This window comes from Aspergillus udagawae (genome assembly GCF_001078395.1).
Source record: "Aspergillus udagawae IFM 46973 DNA, scaffold_6, whole genome shotgun sequence".
In the NCBI taxonomy this organism is placed as follows: domain Eukaryota; kingdom Fungi; phylum Ascomycota; class Eurotiomycetes; order Eurotiales; family Aspergillaceae; genus Aspergillus; species Aspergillus udagawae.
This window is the reverse complement of record NW_025091269.1, coordinates 2,454,662-2,470,855: the sequence shown is the minus strand read 5'-3', so window position 1 is coordinate 2,470,855 and position 16,194 is coordinate 2,454,662. Positions and strand designations below refer to the sequence as shown.

The 16,194-nt window shown below is 50.3% G+C and overlaps 6 protein-coding genes across 6 annotated transcripts; 4 read left to right on the top strand and 2 right to left on the bottom strand.

Moving 5' to 3' along the window:
- Window positions 1-188: 188 nt before the first annotated feature.
- Aud_008627 (GNAT family N-acetyltransferase) lies at window positions 189-680 on the top strand (the record flags this gene model as incomplete). Its single annotated transcript, XM_043293497.1, has 1 exon — window positions 189-680. The coding sequence occupies one exon, from the start codon at window positions 189-191 to the stop codon at window positions 678-680; it is 492 nt and encodes a 163-aa protein (XP_043149432.1).
- A 571-nt stretch (window positions 681-1,251) lies between these two features.
- On the top strand, window positions 1,252-4,170 carry Aud_008626 (putative transmembrane glycoprotein; the record flags this gene model as incomplete). Its single annotated transcript, XM_043293496.1, has 1 exon — window positions 1,252-4,170. One exon carries the CDS (start codon window positions 1,252-1,254, stop codon window positions 4,168-4,170), a length of 2,919 nt encoding a protein of 972 aa, XP_043149431.1.
- A 1,622-nt stretch (window positions 4,171-5,792) lies between these two features.
- Window positions 5,793-7,899, top strand: Aud_008625 (PP2C family serine/threonine-protein phosphatase; the record flags this gene model as incomplete). The annotated part of the gene is made up of 7 exons (XM_043293495.1): window positions 5,793-5,828; window positions 6,210-6,528; window positions 6,618-6,691; window positions 6,761-6,845; window positions 6,901-7,107; window positions 7,184-7,450; window positions 7,505-7,899. 7 exons carry the CDS (start codon window positions 5,793-5,795, stop codon window positions 7,897-7,899), a joined length of 1,383 nt encoding a protein of 460 aa, XP_043149430.1.
- Window positions 7,900-9,620: 1,721 nt separating this feature from the next.
- Aud_008624 (choline-phosphate cytidylyltransferase) lies at window positions 9,621-11,300 on the top strand (the record flags this gene model as incomplete). The annotated part of the gene is made up of 4 exons (XM_043293494.1): window positions 9,621-10,174; window positions 10,272-10,622; window positions 10,691-11,111; window positions 11,169-11,300. 4 exons carry the CDS (start codon window positions 9,621-9,623, stop codon window positions 11,298-11,300), a joined length of 1,458 nt encoding a protein of 485 aa, XP_043149429.1.
- Window positions 11,301-12,100: 800 nt separating this feature from the next.
- Window positions 12,101-13,243, bottom strand: Aud_008623 (uncharacterized protein; the record flags this gene model as incomplete). The annotated part of the gene is made up of 1 exon (XM_043293493.1): window positions 12,101-13,243. One exon carries the CDS (start codon window positions 13,241-13,243, stop codon window positions 12,101-12,103), a length of 1,143 nt encoding a protein of 380 aa, XP_043149428.1.
- Window positions 13,244-14,388: 1,145 nt separating this feature from the next.
- Aud_008622 (DMT family transporter) lies at window positions 14,389-15,729 on the bottom strand (the record flags this gene model as incomplete). Its single annotated transcript, XM_043293492.1, has 2 exons — window positions 14,389-15,351; window positions 15,412-15,729. 2 exons carry the CDS (start codon window positions 15,727-15,729, stop codon window positions 14,389-14,391), a joined length of 1,281 nt encoding a protein of 426 aa, XP_043149427.1.
- Between the last annotated feature and the right edge of the window lie 465 nt (window positions 15,730-16,194).

Here is a 16,194-nt window from a genome sequence, read left to right as displayed (position 1 = left end):
TGTTGCCAAAGGTACCTTAGAACTCTGAGCTTCCTTTTCTCCATTCTTCAGTGTGGTGTGTTTCGGATTACCTCCTTCATGCCGAATTAGCTAGGGGAGTAGCATCCCTGAAACACAGTCGTCTCCTCGTCTTACTGTCTCTTACAGTCCTGAATGTAGATCGTCTGGGAGACTTTGCAGGATCGACGATGTCAATCAATTTAACCGTATCAGACATCCATGCTTTAGGCAAAGATCAGGCATTCGAGATCCTCGCACAAATTGCACGGATTGAGAAGAAGACTTTTCCGGCTAACGAGGCATTCGCCTTTGGAGAGGACCTTTGGAGGAAGAAGCCTAACACCAAGGTCTTGTATGCGGTCAGCACAGCTGCCGGTGTACCGCATCGTTTAGTCGCCTATGCTGTCTATGTTCGGCAGAAAGGAGTAGCTTTACTGCACAAAGTCTGTGTTGTAGAGGCATTTCGTCGGCAGGGCATCGGGATGCAGCTTATGAACTACATTCGGCAACGTCTACAGAAGGAAGGCTGCCAACACATTCAGTTATGGGTGGACAAGGCCAGGGAGCCCGCTCGATCATTGTACAATCGCAGTGGATTTGAAGAACGGGAGGAGGTTGCCGACTACTACGCGCCAGGTCGTACTGGAATTCGGATGGTCCTTGACCTCGAACGCGATTGAGACCCTTTGGATTTCTCAGGCTTCAATTTTTGAACCCCTTGAGCTGGGCTTGACCGAAAGCTCTTCTCCTTGGGCTCCTTAAGATTCGAGATAGTTGCGACAATGTCTTTTCTTTATCTCTCTTATTAGTTCCCCTGGGTACTCCAAGGGATAATCTTGAGACATAGGTTCGCCTTTCCTCCTTCGCTCCTGGGCGGTAGTATCAATCCATACGCCCCTTGCAGGACCGCGCAAATCACAACGTGATTTTTTGTCCGTCGCGCGGAACGGAATTTGAACCAGTTCTTCGCTCCCATACTTGAGTGACGTCAAAAATATTCAAGCATGGATTCCTTGAGAGGGTGGCAGTTTTCGCGCCGCTCCTTTCTCAGATGGCTGGTCCTTGGTCGTAATCACCCTGAAGAAGGGTGGGTACCCTACGACGTCCTCTCATACATGTCGCCCTCGTTCGTGTCCTCGTCCGACACTCTTGTCCGTATCCAAGTGTCCGGTGTCTGGATGGTCTGACGATTAACCCAAGCGAGCTTCCTCCTCTGTGGCCCCAGAACAGCATTCGAGGCTTCGACGAGCTATGGCACTCATCGCGTTGGTCGTCCTGGCACTGCTCGTCGCTGTCAACGCAAGCCTAGTTTTAAACTATCCGGTAAATGCGCAATTACCGCCTGTGGCTCGAGTCTCACGGCCTTTCCACTTCGTCTTCTCACCAGGGACTTTCGGCGGTACGGAAGCGGGAACACAATATTCTCTGCAAAGTGCGCCTTCATGGCTACACCTAGACAGTTCAAGCCGGACCTTATCCGGCACTCCTACAAGTCTAGATACGGGACCGAACAAATTCAAACTCGTGGCCACTAATGGGCCAGACTCTGCAAGCATGGAAGTTACTCTGGTCGTCACGGCAGAGGATGGGCCGAAGCCTGGAAAGCCACTGCTGCCACAACTTGAAGCCATTGGTGCTACATCAGCACCATCAACCATCTTCGTGCATTCCGGTGATTCGTTTGTGATCTCGTTTGATCATGCCACTTTCTCAAATACTCGCACCTCGACCTTTTTCTACGGCACATCCCCCCAGAACACCCCTCTGCCATCGTGGGTTCGGTTTGACCCGTCTAATCTCGCGTTCTCCGGTACGACCCCTAACACTGGGCCTCAGGCATTTACATTCAATCTTGTCGCCTCGGATGTCGCCGGCTTCAGTGCAGCCACGATGAGTTTTGAGATGATCGTCAGTCCGCACATTTTGTCATTCAATCAGAGCACGCAGACTCTGTTCCTCACTAGAGGAAAGCAATTCAATAGCAGTCACTTCCGTGACATTCTAACCCTAGACGGCAGACAACCAGGAAACGGTGAAGTGACTTCTACTGAGGCCCAGGCTCCGAGCTGGTTAACCTTCGACAGAGATACTATCTCCTTAAGTGGCACACCCCCCGCCAATGCCATGAACGAGAATGTCACAATCTCCGTGAGGGACACGTATGGAGATGTCACCCGAATGATCGTCGCTCTTCAATATTCACAATTCTTCACAGAGGACATCAAAGAGTGCAACGCAGTGATTGGCGATGACTTCGTGTTGGTCTTTAACAACTCGATCTTGAAGAATGACTCAGTCCAACTCGAAGTGAATCTCGGTCAGCGGCTGCCCTGGCTGCGGTACAACTCTGATAGCAAGACTCTTTATGGACATGTCCCCTCGGATCTTGAACCGGGTAGCTTCCCCATCACGTTGACAGCTCGTGACGGGACTGCAAAAGACAGCGAACAGTTTATTATCCGTGCTGTGCGAGGGGACCGGCAAGACGGTAGCGTAGCTAAATCAGCGGACTCGAACAACGGCAGTGGTGCCCACGGAAAGAAAGCCGGCATCATTGCGACAGCGGTTGTGATTCCTGTTGTTTTCGTGATGGTTCTCTTGGCACTCTTCTGCTGTTGGCGCCACAAGCGCAAGACGAAAGCTGCAACGCAAGAAGAAGAGCAATTCCCGACTGAGAAAGACCCGAGACTAACTCCTTCGGATCTCCCTCCGTGCCGGCCATACGAAGCGGTCAAACCCGATGACCCTCCTATCATCCTCAGGAGCCCGTCGCCATCCTCAAAGCCGCCAAAATTGGAGCTGAGACCTTTGTGGAGCGAAAAATCGCTGGAAGAGAACAGGCAAGCGCACGATTCGGACGACAAGGAAAACTCTCTTTCACATTCGACGATCGAATGGGACTTTGCCCCCTTGACACGCCATAACCCGCAAGAAGAAAACCAAGCAGAGGATATTCCTTCCCAGAATAAACGACTGTCGTTCCAGAGCAGTCCCTCATTACATAGACGAACGACGGCCAATTCCACAAAACGGGAGCCCCTTAAATCTATACAGCCAAGAAGATCACTGAAGAGAAATTCGGCGGCCTCGTCTAGGTCCCGAAGGTACTCCAGGCGCTCAAGCGGCATTTCATCTGTAGCCTCGGGGCTACCAGTAAGGCTGAGCGGCGCAGGTCATGGAGCTGGAGGGCTCGGGCCTCCTGGACATGGAGTGGTTCGAGTGTCATGGCAAAACACTCATGCTTCTCTGCAAAGCGATGAGAGCAGCGTTGGAAATCTTGCACCCCTGTTCCCCCGGCCTCCCCCTCGTGGGAGAAACAGCGTGGAATTCAGGGTCCTCGACCATCCAAGACAGCTCACGGTGCGGGCCGTGGAGCCAGAAAGTCCAACTATTTCAGAATCCGATTCACTGGAAGCCTTCGTTCACTACCGGGCAAAGAATAGAAACTCCTCCAACCCCATGTTCTCAGCGCAATTCACACGCCGGACATCCTCTGGTCTCCGCGCCCTGGAGAGAGCTCGAAGTACGGCTAGTCGCGCGGACACAATGTCCAGTTCTATCTACAACGATGGTCGTCGACAGTCATACATCCAGGACCGTCCGGGTTCGATGGCGATGTCAGCAATGTCTGCGTCTGTCTATACAGAGGACAACCGCAATTCGGCCTTCTTGCAGTCACTAGGTCTAGAAGCCTCGAGCGTCCGACCTATCGTTCCATTACCCAAAAAGCAAAGCCAATCGAGCCTAGCGCAGAATTATTCCAAGATCATCTCCCCACTTCCCCGGTTCTTCAGCGAAACAAGCCTGAGTAGCAATCGACGGTTGGAGCACGGAAACCTGGTCGATACCTCAGACGATTCCCAGAACGTAAATGAAGATTCTTGTGGGAGTCGACGTCGATCGTACCGGGGCAATCCTTATCTGCAAGGAGATTTTAGCACCCATCGGTTTTCGCTGCGGAGGAGTCCTTCAACCTCATCGGTTCCAGTCGACAGTACCGTACGCCGGGTGAGTCTGGTGCGGTTTGCTGGCATGGAGATCGGGGGCGACCAGACCATGAATTATGACCAACGATGGAGAAATCGTCAGTCTGTCAGCATTGAGCAACCTGGCGACAGTGTACAAAGGGATGTTATAAACAGTGTCAGGAGCGACGCTACTTTTGTGTGATCTTGTCCAGTCAAATAGAGCACTTATCGTTTCGCACTTCTTGTGGCTGTTTTATCATTTCATCGTCAGAAGTTTCAGTGTTATAGCTCTGCCTTTTGGGTTTCATTGTCAATTACGGGTGTATTTTCGATTCCCAAGGTGGCTGTTCTGTTTAGATACATAGTGGCAGGCCACGGCGTTTGAAGCACTTGAAGAACCTAGTGAATTTCTCTACTTACTTCATTTCCAAGGTATTTCCGTCTCCTGTTTGGTTCATTCCTAAGAGATTTCACCTAGATCATGATGGTGTCATAAGTACAGCCATACTCGGTAAACAAGTATTAACCAACCTGGAATCATGGAAGTCTAACCATTTCTTCACTATGAAACTTGGAAGCCATCTATCTAGTCATTAAATAGATATGTAAGTGGTTAATAGATACCTATTTAGTACCTTAGCGTTATGCATATCAGGAGACGCCAGGTTTACACAGATACTCGGTAATGCACACTTCCGATGTTAAGGTAGGTAACTGTCGATAGATCATCCCATGCATGTATGTATGTATTAGTGCAGACACATGACCTCCTTCTGCTTAGAGACCGCTCTGGCCACCAGGCATCACCAAGGGTTGGTCATACACCGTCAAATGTGCAATAATAATGGAACTAGGAGATATAGTGCTTCAATAATAGTCATGAAGGACCAAACCTTGTACCTTAATCAGTTACTTCTGGTTCCTAGGTAAGCCTATGCTGAATTCAGAATACCGGCGGTGTCAGCTCTGCCCTGCCGACCGGAACACGCGACTAGAAGATTTCGAATTCACCTTTTGGAAGAGAATCAGACACGATGATATTGCCAACCTGGAAGTCGTTTATATGGCAAGATAGACCAGATAGAGATACCTACTAGGATTTTGTCACATATGCAAGGGTCTCTTATGATTGACAATATCGAGTCATTAATAAAGGCCTGTGTAGGTTCATTTACTACTCCCCTCAGACAGCATAAAGAAGATAATCAATAATGATAATGCCTGGGAGGGTACCTGTGATTAAGACACCTTGGTAGGTATCTCCTTAGCATTGGAAAATGTCAAAGGAAGCCTAAGGCAAAACCCAGGCCAGTACACCTCATGACATCGACCAATTCGAGATTCTTGAGCTGAAGAAGACGAAAAATAAAGGGCATTTCTTTCTCTCACATCTCTGCTTTCTCTCTTCACTGTTTAAAAAGTTTAGATGATAATCTTTCATCACTATCGTCATTTTCATCATCGCCATCATCATCAACATCATCATCGGTGGATCACTACCGCCACTTGGAGGTGATCCAGCTCCAGGTCTGTAGGTACTCCGTAGGTACCTAGGTAAGGTGGGCAGTAAATACCACCGCTTACTGTACCTTACTGCCGTACTGCCTGCCCTTGCCCTCAGGCCAGTTCTTCGTTTGTCTCTTCCGCCTTTTTCCTCCCCTCCTCCTCCTACGTCCCCTCAAATCGATCAACGCCGAGCCCTTCCCAATCCCCTTTCAATTCTCCTCCTTCACTTTTGTGGATGCGTGACTTTTGACCCGAGAAAAAAAATTCGTCTCACCATCTTTGATATTCTCAAGATCTAACCGTGACCTACTATACAACATGGGTCAGACCTTATCTGAACCTGTGGTCGAGAAGGTAAGCAAATCATCTGTTCTTTCGTCGTGCTTTCGATCCCCCACATTGCTGTCTTCGTTACGCAATTTCAACCGCCCCTGTTCAAAGCCCGCGGACTCGCCTATACAGCAAAATTCTGTGCGCAACGCATCGTCCAGTTTTTTGCTACAGTTACGGCTATTTGTATAATTTGTTTTAATTTGTTTTCGAGAATTTGACAATTGCGCTCTTTTCATCTGGGGTCTTATGGTTGCCGCCTACTCGTGATGCCGACCTGTGGGGTGCTCACGCGAAAAGACCGAGTTCTGCGGCGGACACACGTCCAGACAATCAGCCACCATTGCTCATTCGAATATACCTCTCCGATCACTGCTAACATTTTTCATGCTTGTCCGTGAATAGACTTCCGAAGAAGGTCAAGATGAGTGTTGTTTGTATGGTTTGTCGGCCATGCAGGGCTGGCGAATCAGCATGGAGGACGCCCATACTGCAGTCCTAGACCTTCAAGCCAAATCCACAGGAGGTTCCGAAAAGCCTACAGATCCCGATAAACGCCTCGCTTTTTTTGGTGTATATGACGGTCATGGTGGAGATAAAGTAGCGTTATTCGCGGGAGAAAACTTGCATAAGATCGTCGCAAAGCAAGAGGCCTTTGCGAAGGGCGATATCGAGCAGGCTTTGAAGGATGGCTTCCTGGCCACCGATCGGGCTATTTTGGAAGGTAAGTGAACGCCGCTCTGGGCTTCTGGAATTCTACTTCTGTTCCCTTGTCCTTTTGGCTTGGGTTTTCGACAAAACTGACCTGTCTAGACCCGAAGTATGAGGAGGAAGTCTCCGGATGCACAGCTGCCGTCAGTGTTATTTCAAAGAACAAGATCTGGGTCGTATGTGCCTTCAACCTACGCCTTACCACTATCACATCGCAATCAGAGAAAGGCTAATCGGAATGGTAGGCAAACGCGGGCGATTCGCGCTCAGTATTGGGTGTAAAGGGCCGCGCAAAGCCTCTCTCTTTCGACCACAAGCCACAGAATGAAGGTCCGTGTCTCGTCATCCAACCCTCAGAACTTTCGCACCTAATATACGAATATAGGCGAGAAAGCTCGTATCAGCGCCGCCGGTGGTTTCGTCGACTTTGGTCGAGTCAATGGTAACCTGGCCCTGTCTCGGGCCATTGGTGATTTCGAGTTCAAGAAGAGCCCCGAGCTCTCACCTGAACAGCAGATTGTCACAGCTTATCCTGATGTGACAGTTCATGAAGTGACTGACGATGATGAGTTCCTTGTTATCGCCTGTGATGGTACGTCTTCGATAATGCGGGCTTATCTGCAAATGGCGCTGTCTGGTTTTCCTTTGCTGATCGATTTTGGTTGTAGGTATTTGGGACTGTCAGTCCTCGCAATCCGTGGTCGAATTTGTTCGGAGAGGTATCGCTGCAAAACAGGACCTTTACCGTATCTGTGAGAATATGATGGACAACTGCCTTGCTTCTAACAGTGAGACCGGAGGTGTTGGATGCGACAACATGACCATGATCATCATCGGTCTTCTCAATGGCAAGACCAAGGAAGAATGGTACAATCAGATTGCTGAGCGGGTAGCTAACGGCGACGGCCCATGCGCGCCCCCTGAATACGGCAAGTGTCTCGAGGATCCCATGGTCGCCGATGATTACTAACTGAGAGATGGGTTTATAGCTGAATTTCGTGGACCTGGTATCCGCAATCAATTCGAAGAGACCCCCGATAACTATGATCTTGAAAACGACCGCTCCCGCGGCTTCAGTGTCCGTTCCGGCCGTATCATTCTCCTAGGTGACGGCACTGAACTAATTCCCGAACAGAATGACGAGGAACTTTTTGACCAAAGGGAGGAAAATCGAGATGTTACAAATCATTTGCAACACGAGTCGCCCGAGTCGTCGGCTCGAGGAGATCGTGAAGGTACCCCGGGACCCCAGTCGAAGAACGAGACCGCGAGTAAGGGTGAGGGGTCCTCGACTGCTGCCAACCTGTCTGAATCACCCTCGAGCACAAACAAGGACTCTTCTGGTAGCGGGACTGAAGCCACGGAGAAGTCTACGTCCTCGTAGTGACGACGATCATTAGCGTTTTCTTCCTCCCCGATCTGGTTTTGCGAATACATCCTGTGCGTGACTGAACGGCCCCGCCCTTATCCTCCACTCTCAACTTTTTCCGTTTCCTCGACCCTCGCAATGTGTTTCGACATGACCTTCAAAGTCTATGTCTTCCGTCACTAGCGACGCCCTGTGACCGGATAAGGCGAAATTCAGTGGGATGCTCCTCTAGCCCTGGCTAGGTAGACTTCTCTATGTCGAATCGGAGTGGTTCTTTGGGGGCTTTCCTGAGTGATAAGACGTTTCCTCTTCTATTCTGCTATGTTCTGTTTTTCCGAGCCGCAAGCGGCAGACCTCACGAGAGTACGTTTATTTTTATGCTTTTGATCCAACGCAAGATACCGCACAAAACACCCACCGATGATGAATCTTGATATCTCTATGAATTCGGTTCTTACCTTTCCCAACCCGTTGCTCTTACGTCACGCTTTATCTTTATATTGTGCTCACCGCTGGTGTATCTCCTCATCATCGCGCTCTCCGGCTCTGGACTTGGAGGGTGACCTGTGGGCCAGCAAAGCGCTCGATCAAGAAGAATTTTTCACAAGTCGTCGGCGTTGTAAATCGGCTGGTGGAGGAAGGAAACAGGACAGGACGGGTCTTTCTTCACATCTTTCGGCGTATCTGGAATGTCCATCTACAGCATCAAGATCATTCTCGTCTGCGACGGGGCGCACTGCTTTGCAATGCTTCAGCAGCGGGGTTCAGCGAAATATGACGCATTCCAGTAGGCTATATTTCTTTTTTGGATCTCTTCCGATATCGTACACATTGAGCGGCCCACTAGAAGTAATATGCGAAGAGCTTGCGATCACCGATGGGTTGGCAGAACCAAATAGAAACTACTAGTAGTTCGAGGCAGAAAAGAGACAACTTAGTATCACTATGAGAGTATAGTCAGATTCATGAATTGTAAAATTACAAACCCTCATGGCGACAGAAACCACCTGGGCCGGTACCTTAGCTGTGCATTTGAAATGGTTGTATGGATTGCATTAATCCGAAAATGCCCCCATATGTTGCATGACATTTTCATACAACACGTATCTTAATGCTTTCGATAGCGCCTGTTACCCAGTTCATACCAACACAAGTACCTATTCGGTATCAACAGGGTACCTGACCTTACCTTACCGTACTTTACTCCGTTAGGTAAGTGGAGTCTAATGTAATCGCTGTACAGAGTACTCCATATGTTGATAGAGCAGCCTGTACCCTAAGGAAGTTAAGTCTGTTTCTCAGAAAGGGAAAAAAAAAATTCTTGTCCGTTGCATATGACAATTCTCTGTCGGATATTTCTCGTCCTCTCTATAGAATCATCTATTCTACCCACTAAAAAGGATCTGAGACTCGGCCCCCTTACTACTGGGCGAGGTAGCTTCCTACCGGGACTGTCCCCCGCTAGCCTGATCAGCCGGTTAGTCTAGTCTACTCCGTACTGCTCGTTCTTCCGCCTTCCGTCTGTCTCAGGGTCTCCTTTTTTAATTATTATTAGACTAACTGACAGGACTACCTTAGCTCTCAGCACTTTCCCTTACCCCATTTCCTCTCCTCGAATTTTTTTTTCCAACCTCCTTCTGTCCAACCTTGAAATCTCTCATGGTTTTTCTCAACTAGATACCCTATATCTTTCGACACCCCGACAGAAGTAGAGCAGTGCTCCTCGGTCAGCCAACATGTCGTCTCCGTCGTCCACTGCGGCCAAACGCAAGCGCAGTGCTTCTCAACATTTACCGGCCGAGATTGCCAAATCATCCACAGCCGATCTCCTCCAACCATCGTCTCGTGACGCGTCCGGTGAGGAAGGAGGTGACTCCACCGATCCCATCACCCCGACAGCAAGCAAAACCAGAAAACATACTTCAATTGATGTGACCTCGGCCGGGGGTCCCATCCCGCCTTCGAAACGGGCTCGGAAGTCGTCCTCTGGCGAGGCTCAGGCCCCGGTGTCCAATGGAACCACAGAATACGCCTCAGCCATCCATCAGGAAGATCCCGGCGAGCCATCTGAGACCACTGTAGCTAGTAGTGACATTGAGCATGGGGCGACGAGTCGACCGGGGTTGCACATCAAGACCGCCGGCGCCGATGCAGAAACAAGAGCGCGTCTAATGAAACCGCCCGAGAGAGCTGGGCTGCAGCATCCCGTTGGGTACCACACCAATCCACCTCCGACGGGGCGACCGGTTCGCGTCTATGCGGATGGTGTTTTCGATTTGTTTCACGTGGGGTATGTCTACACCTTTTGAAAATATATATATATATATATATTACAGCTATTTTCTGCAGTCATGGACTTGATGCTCATTGCTGGTGGTTTTTGACAGACACATGCGACAGCTGGAACAAGCAAAAAAGGCTTTCCCCGATGTGTATCTCATTGTCGGCGTGACAGGAGACGATGAGACTCACAAGCGCAAGGGTCTTACCGTGCTCAGCGGTCGGGAGCGTGCAGAGAGCGTTCGCCATTGCAAATGGGTGGACGAGGTGATTCCCAATTGTCCCTGGATCGTAACTCCGGAGTTCATTGAGGAGCATCAGATCGATTATGTTGCTCACGATGACCTGCCTTATGGGGCTGCGGAAGGAGACGACATTTATGCACCGATCAAGGCTCAAGGCAAGTTCCTGGTTACGCAGAGAACTGAGGGGGTCAGCACAACGGGCATTATCACCAGGTTTGTCTTTCCTTCAAAGGAACTACCCGTTGGCAGACGTGGCTGCTGACCCTTTTCGTTTCATCCAGAATTGTCCGCGACTACGACCAGTACATTGCCCGTCAATTCAAGCGAGGTGCATCGAGACAGGAGTTAAACGTGTCATGGATCAAGAAGAATGAATTGGAGATCAAGCGACATGTCATGGAGCTTCGGGACAACATTCGCAGCAATTGGACAGCCACTGGCCAGGAACTGGGCCGAGAATTGCGACAGTTATGGCAAAACAGCCGGCCTGGCAGTCCTGCCCCGAGCGCGCGGAACAGCATGGACCTGGGAAGTGGGCGTGGTGGTAATGGTGGGCTGACCAGTCCTACCGGTGGCCAGAAATCACATGTGTCACGACTAGAAGCACTGGGTCGTCCTGACAGCCCAGTTGGAGCAAACGGGAGAAACGAAGATTTTGCGACGGGCTACAGTTTGGGCTTGATCGGCGGTGTGCGAGCATGGGTTTGTGATTACCTTTTCTGCCACGACGATAGAATCGAGTGTTGACCATATTTGCAGATGATGCGCAGCCGACGATCGCTCATGGAGAGCCGGCCTCACTCGCCCACGAGCGAGGACGATCCCGAGCCCGAGTTAGAAGCGCCTGACGGCCATACTGGTTCCGAGAGATCTCTGCACGCAACATCGTAAACTGTTGCAATCAAAGGGATTCTTTTCCTCGGACATGATTCTGTCTTTGTGTCCCTGGCTACGGCACGGTGTCTTGACCTGAGTATAATGTAATATTGACATTGGGCTCATAGACTGGGACGAAAACAATGACAAAACAAAAGTCAGAAAAGAAATAAAAAGATCAAAATTGATTTCTTTCCTTCTTTTTATACCTCCTTCACATCCAAAGGCCTGTCAGTGGAAGAAAGGCAGAAGAAAAATGAAAGAAAAATATCAGACCCCTCACTTTACTCGAACGATCATCTCTTCTTTGTTCATTCTGATTGATATTGGATCCGTCATGATAATACCTTGTTTGAGACAGACCACGATTGATCGCCTGGTTTGACTCTTGAAACGGACTTGGACGCATTTGCTTGGATGGAATAAATCGATACGCGTGGAATTGACTGGATTAACGTTGGGTAGGCTGGAACATTTGGTGATATTGGGGATTGACTCATCCGTTTGTGCATTTTGTTTTATTGTATAGGTTTCTACGTTCTAGTATCTATAATAGATCCTGTAGATAGGTAAAAACTGATTGTTTGTTCGCAATGTGCCACGTGCAATACGACGCATCTATCCGGGACGGAATATAAGCACACTTTCTATCGCTGAAACCAGAATACAAGGTCAAAACAATCAAAGCATCGCCAGTGATATATCATCAGGGTATCATGAACAGTGTGTATAGGGGCGCGTAGGTGATTGAACTCCCTGCAGGGATATCCAATCTCAACTATAGGCTCTTGTAAAATGCACGACAGGCATACAATCTACTTAGCAGTAATAGCCAGCCGAGGCCTGCTTCGATGTCCTCGGTCAGGCTGCGTTTGCTCATGGCTGTCCTCCACGGAGCAAGGCTTCCAGAGCTCAACCCCCGGAACCAGGACCGCTTCGCCAGGCGCCGAGCACATGATTGCACGGAGATGGTCTCTCAGCGTCACCGCGTCCCGACGGAGGTTCTCCTCCAAGAGTCTCCGCGCGACAGGGTCAGCGTCACACCGCGCGGTGATGCCCAGGTCGAACACGCGCAGGCCCCGCACAGATAGCAGCGGCGCAATCCATGACTCCCTTACGTCCAGCCGCAGGCGTTGCCCACCGAGCAGCCCGCCGGCGATGGTGGCCCTGGTGAAGCGGCCGAGGTCAATGCTGAGCTGGAGCTCCTCGAGGGCGCGGCAGGCGGCGACGCGGGACCAGAAGAGGGCCCAGAGGCGGTCGTTGTGGGTGTGCGCATAGATGGAGGCCTTGTGCTCCTGGCCGGCCATGGGCTGCCAGATGGGCGTCCACTGGACGGTGAGGCGGCGGATGGCGCGCAGGCGGTGCGGGTCGATGGTCAGGGAGAAGGCGACGAAGGTGTGCAGGTCGTCGACGTCGAAGACCGGGGTAGCGTAGGGGAGGTCGGCGGCCTCGGCGTAGACGGCGCGGCAGGTGCGCAGGAGGGCGAGCGAGCCGTTGCTCAGTGTGTGGGGGAGGGCGGGATGCGTGTGCGGGTAGAGCATGCTGTCAGACTGGCCGTCGTTGGTCGCTGCTCCCGCTCGCCAGCGAGCCGGGGTGATCGGGCAGCAGAGTCGGTGACTGTTGAGGGAGGAGAAGGTGTGCCGGCAGCGCACATGGCGAATCTTGCTCTTGAGCTGGACCAGATGGACGGCCTCATCGCCAAAGACGTACTGGTAGATGATGAAGCGGATCTCGGGAGGCAGTTTGGCGAAGAGCGGCGAGCCGGACTGCGGGTTGACGGGACGGTCGTAAGGGTCCACTGGTCTGGATGGGGTCGAAGACTGTAAGTCAACCGGGGGAGCACAGATCTTGCGTTCCTGGATGAGATCACGGACTATCTCCTGCCATCGTCGTCCGGTTGAATAATAGTGCCAGATGGAGTATGGATCACGAAGCAACCAGGCATCGAAGTGTCGCATATCTTCTCTGTATCTATGATCTATAGTCTATAGTCTATAGGATTAAGAGAATGGTGTATCTTTCTACCAGAGAAAGATGAGACGTCGACGGCGTGGGGGTAAGTAGGAAGGGGATATACAGTTGGAGGATAGGCAATTGAGCGAGGATTTGATTAGTATGAAAGTGGAGATCGGTCGATCTGTATATATACTCGAGCCATATCCATCTTTTGCATCGTATCACCTATCTATACGGAGTATACCCCTCCGACGAGGGATTATCCCTATGAAACACGCGGCAATCTTCTTCATGAGGCATCAAATTCATCAGATCCTCAATATCTGATTGGTCTTTGGCTGTTTCCTCTGGGAAAGCTTTAATGTCCTTGCAGCTGATTGGCCAAGGCCTGGCACTCCCCGGCCGCGGGAGTTTCCGCCTTCCGGATCGGGACTTTTCGGTGGTCGCTGCTACCCAATGCCGTTTTGAGATTCTGTATCTGGACCAATTATGCTTTTTCAGATGGGGCTCTTGCTCGCTTGGTGGCCAATGGGCTTTTGTGTATCAAATATGTATGCTTGCGTAGGTGGAGTTAATTGAAACCTGGGGTGTCAACTCTCTCGGTCTCCAATGCAAGAGTCTCTTACCCTTGTCCTAGATATTATTGAGATGTTTATGGGAGTATTCTACATATTCTACAAAGCCAGGTAGGTACAATTGAAGTGGGAAGGCTAAATTTCTAGCGTTGTTGAGACGCTCCAACTTACTCATGATGGAATGATATAAAGTTCATTAAGCTCAAGAGTAGAATATGTGTGATGATCATCATGAGCGGAGTATATATCCATCTACTCTGGTGCTTTGTCTAGGACTGCTTATCAATTCATCGACTAGCGTTTGCTTTCTATATACGGGTTTCTATATGGTATGTTGATCGTATTGACGCTTTTACCGCTTTCATAATTTTCACCATCTCTGACCTGCAATCCGCTCCTCCATCTGCATCCTTGCTCACAGATCATCGGCCTGCCTACCTGCTTCGACTTCTCATGCACCAGCATTGACCAATAAGTCGAGCGAATATTCTTTCCAGTCTTAAACATTGACTTCACCTGCGTATCCCCTCTCCATCCATCTTTCCCCACCCTTCCCATCAGCTTCAGTGATTTCAAGCCATCGCTTCCCTCCCTTCTTCTGCAGTCTCATCAGCTGCAACTGATGCTGCAGCACTCTTCTTGCCGCCACTCACGACCGCCACGTACAGTGCACTTCCCACGATCAACGCCGAGCCTGCCCAGCTCAAAGGAGAGAGTGTGTTACCCCAGACCACCTTGTCATAAAAAAGTGCAAACAACATCTGCGTGTAGATCATGGAGGTGGCACGCGATCCCGAGGAGGATCTCGTCGGCTTACAATCACTGCCATCTCCTCCGGAGACCTTCAGAGATCTTCTCGGAGGCGGCGGCACGTATGCCAATCCAGCGGTCAGCAAAAACTGCAACAAGAATCCACAAACCCCAAGTCCCACAATTAAGGCCCATTCCAACCCAGTCTCAGGCAACTTGAACGGCACGGAAGGCACCAGCAACATAGCCAGGAATGACATAACGGTAGTGAAGAGTGAGAAATACGTGACCGAGACCAGGGGATGGCACCGCTGGCCGATGATCCGGATCGACGTGTACGCACACGTTGAACCGAGGACTCCCACCATCATCGCCAAAATTGCCAAGATATGCTGGAATTCGTCCGTGGTGCCGGGCTTGCGCCCTTCCAGCTTCTCCGGGTCGGGAAGCGTAGCTGACGACGAGAATGGGCGCGCGATCAGAACTACGCCTACCATGGAGATCACAGCGGCCAGCTGCTGCCTGCGTGTGAATGTCTCGTTGGGAATAAACAGTGAACAAGCGTAGCAGCAGAGGATGGGTGCCAAAAAGGTCAGGACGGTGGCCTCGGAAAGAGGTAGGTACTGGACCGCGTAGTAGATACTGTAGACCCCGAAGAAACCACCCATGGCCCGGAAGATCAGCAGGCCCAGCACAGGCCGAGTCCCAAAAGGATGTGGAACGTTGGTATACCACATGTAGAGGTAGCTTGCCACGACGGTGACCGACATGCGGGCAAAGAGGATCTACGCTGCTGGTCAGCGATATATTGCATAGCGCCCCGCGGGCATTCTGATAAAACCAACCTGGAAAGGATGTAATCCGCTGTCAAGCTCAAGGATCTGGGTCATGACATTCATGGAAGCACCAAAGAACTGCGCCAACGTCACTAGAATCATGCCCTTACCCTGGAGCCAGATCTCCTTTCCTTCCTCGTAAACAGCTCGTAGCCATCGGTGCGAACCCTCCTTGCGATTGCCTTCAACGTCTGTCGAGGACGATGAGCCCAGTAATGGTCTGCGGATCTCATCTTCGTAACTATTCTGACTGTTCTCCGATAACGGAGGCGCAGCGATACTCTCCGAATTTTGGAGAGTATTGTACTGGCGTTGAGAGGACGCCATCATTCAACCGGTGAGAATATTGATAATTAAAGCCAAAGGAGAAATAGAATATTTATATCACAAACAGGCGTCAAATATCATCAATCATAAATATCACGAAATAGCCCATTCAGGTCATGACTGACTTGGAAGAGCTGATCAAGTGACCATATGTATTGGCTTCAGTCAGCCGAGAGGACGAGAGTTGCTCCAAACATCGATATGTTTTTTGCTTCATTTTTTTTTTTCGCAGCTAGTAACTCTCATCTGCTTTTTAGTCCCCCTTTTCTTATTGGACTAAGCAAGAAGTATCACTGTGCTAGTGTTGTCTGTGGGGGCTGTGGACGGATGATCGGCTGTGTTTATGGAATCATGGACTTGGCACCTTCTGCACTCTTTTCAAGGGCAAATGGGAAGAAAGACCTAGAAAAAATCTACCTGCTTTTACAGTATCATTGGCCTTGTAGTTGTTTGGTGGCACACAAA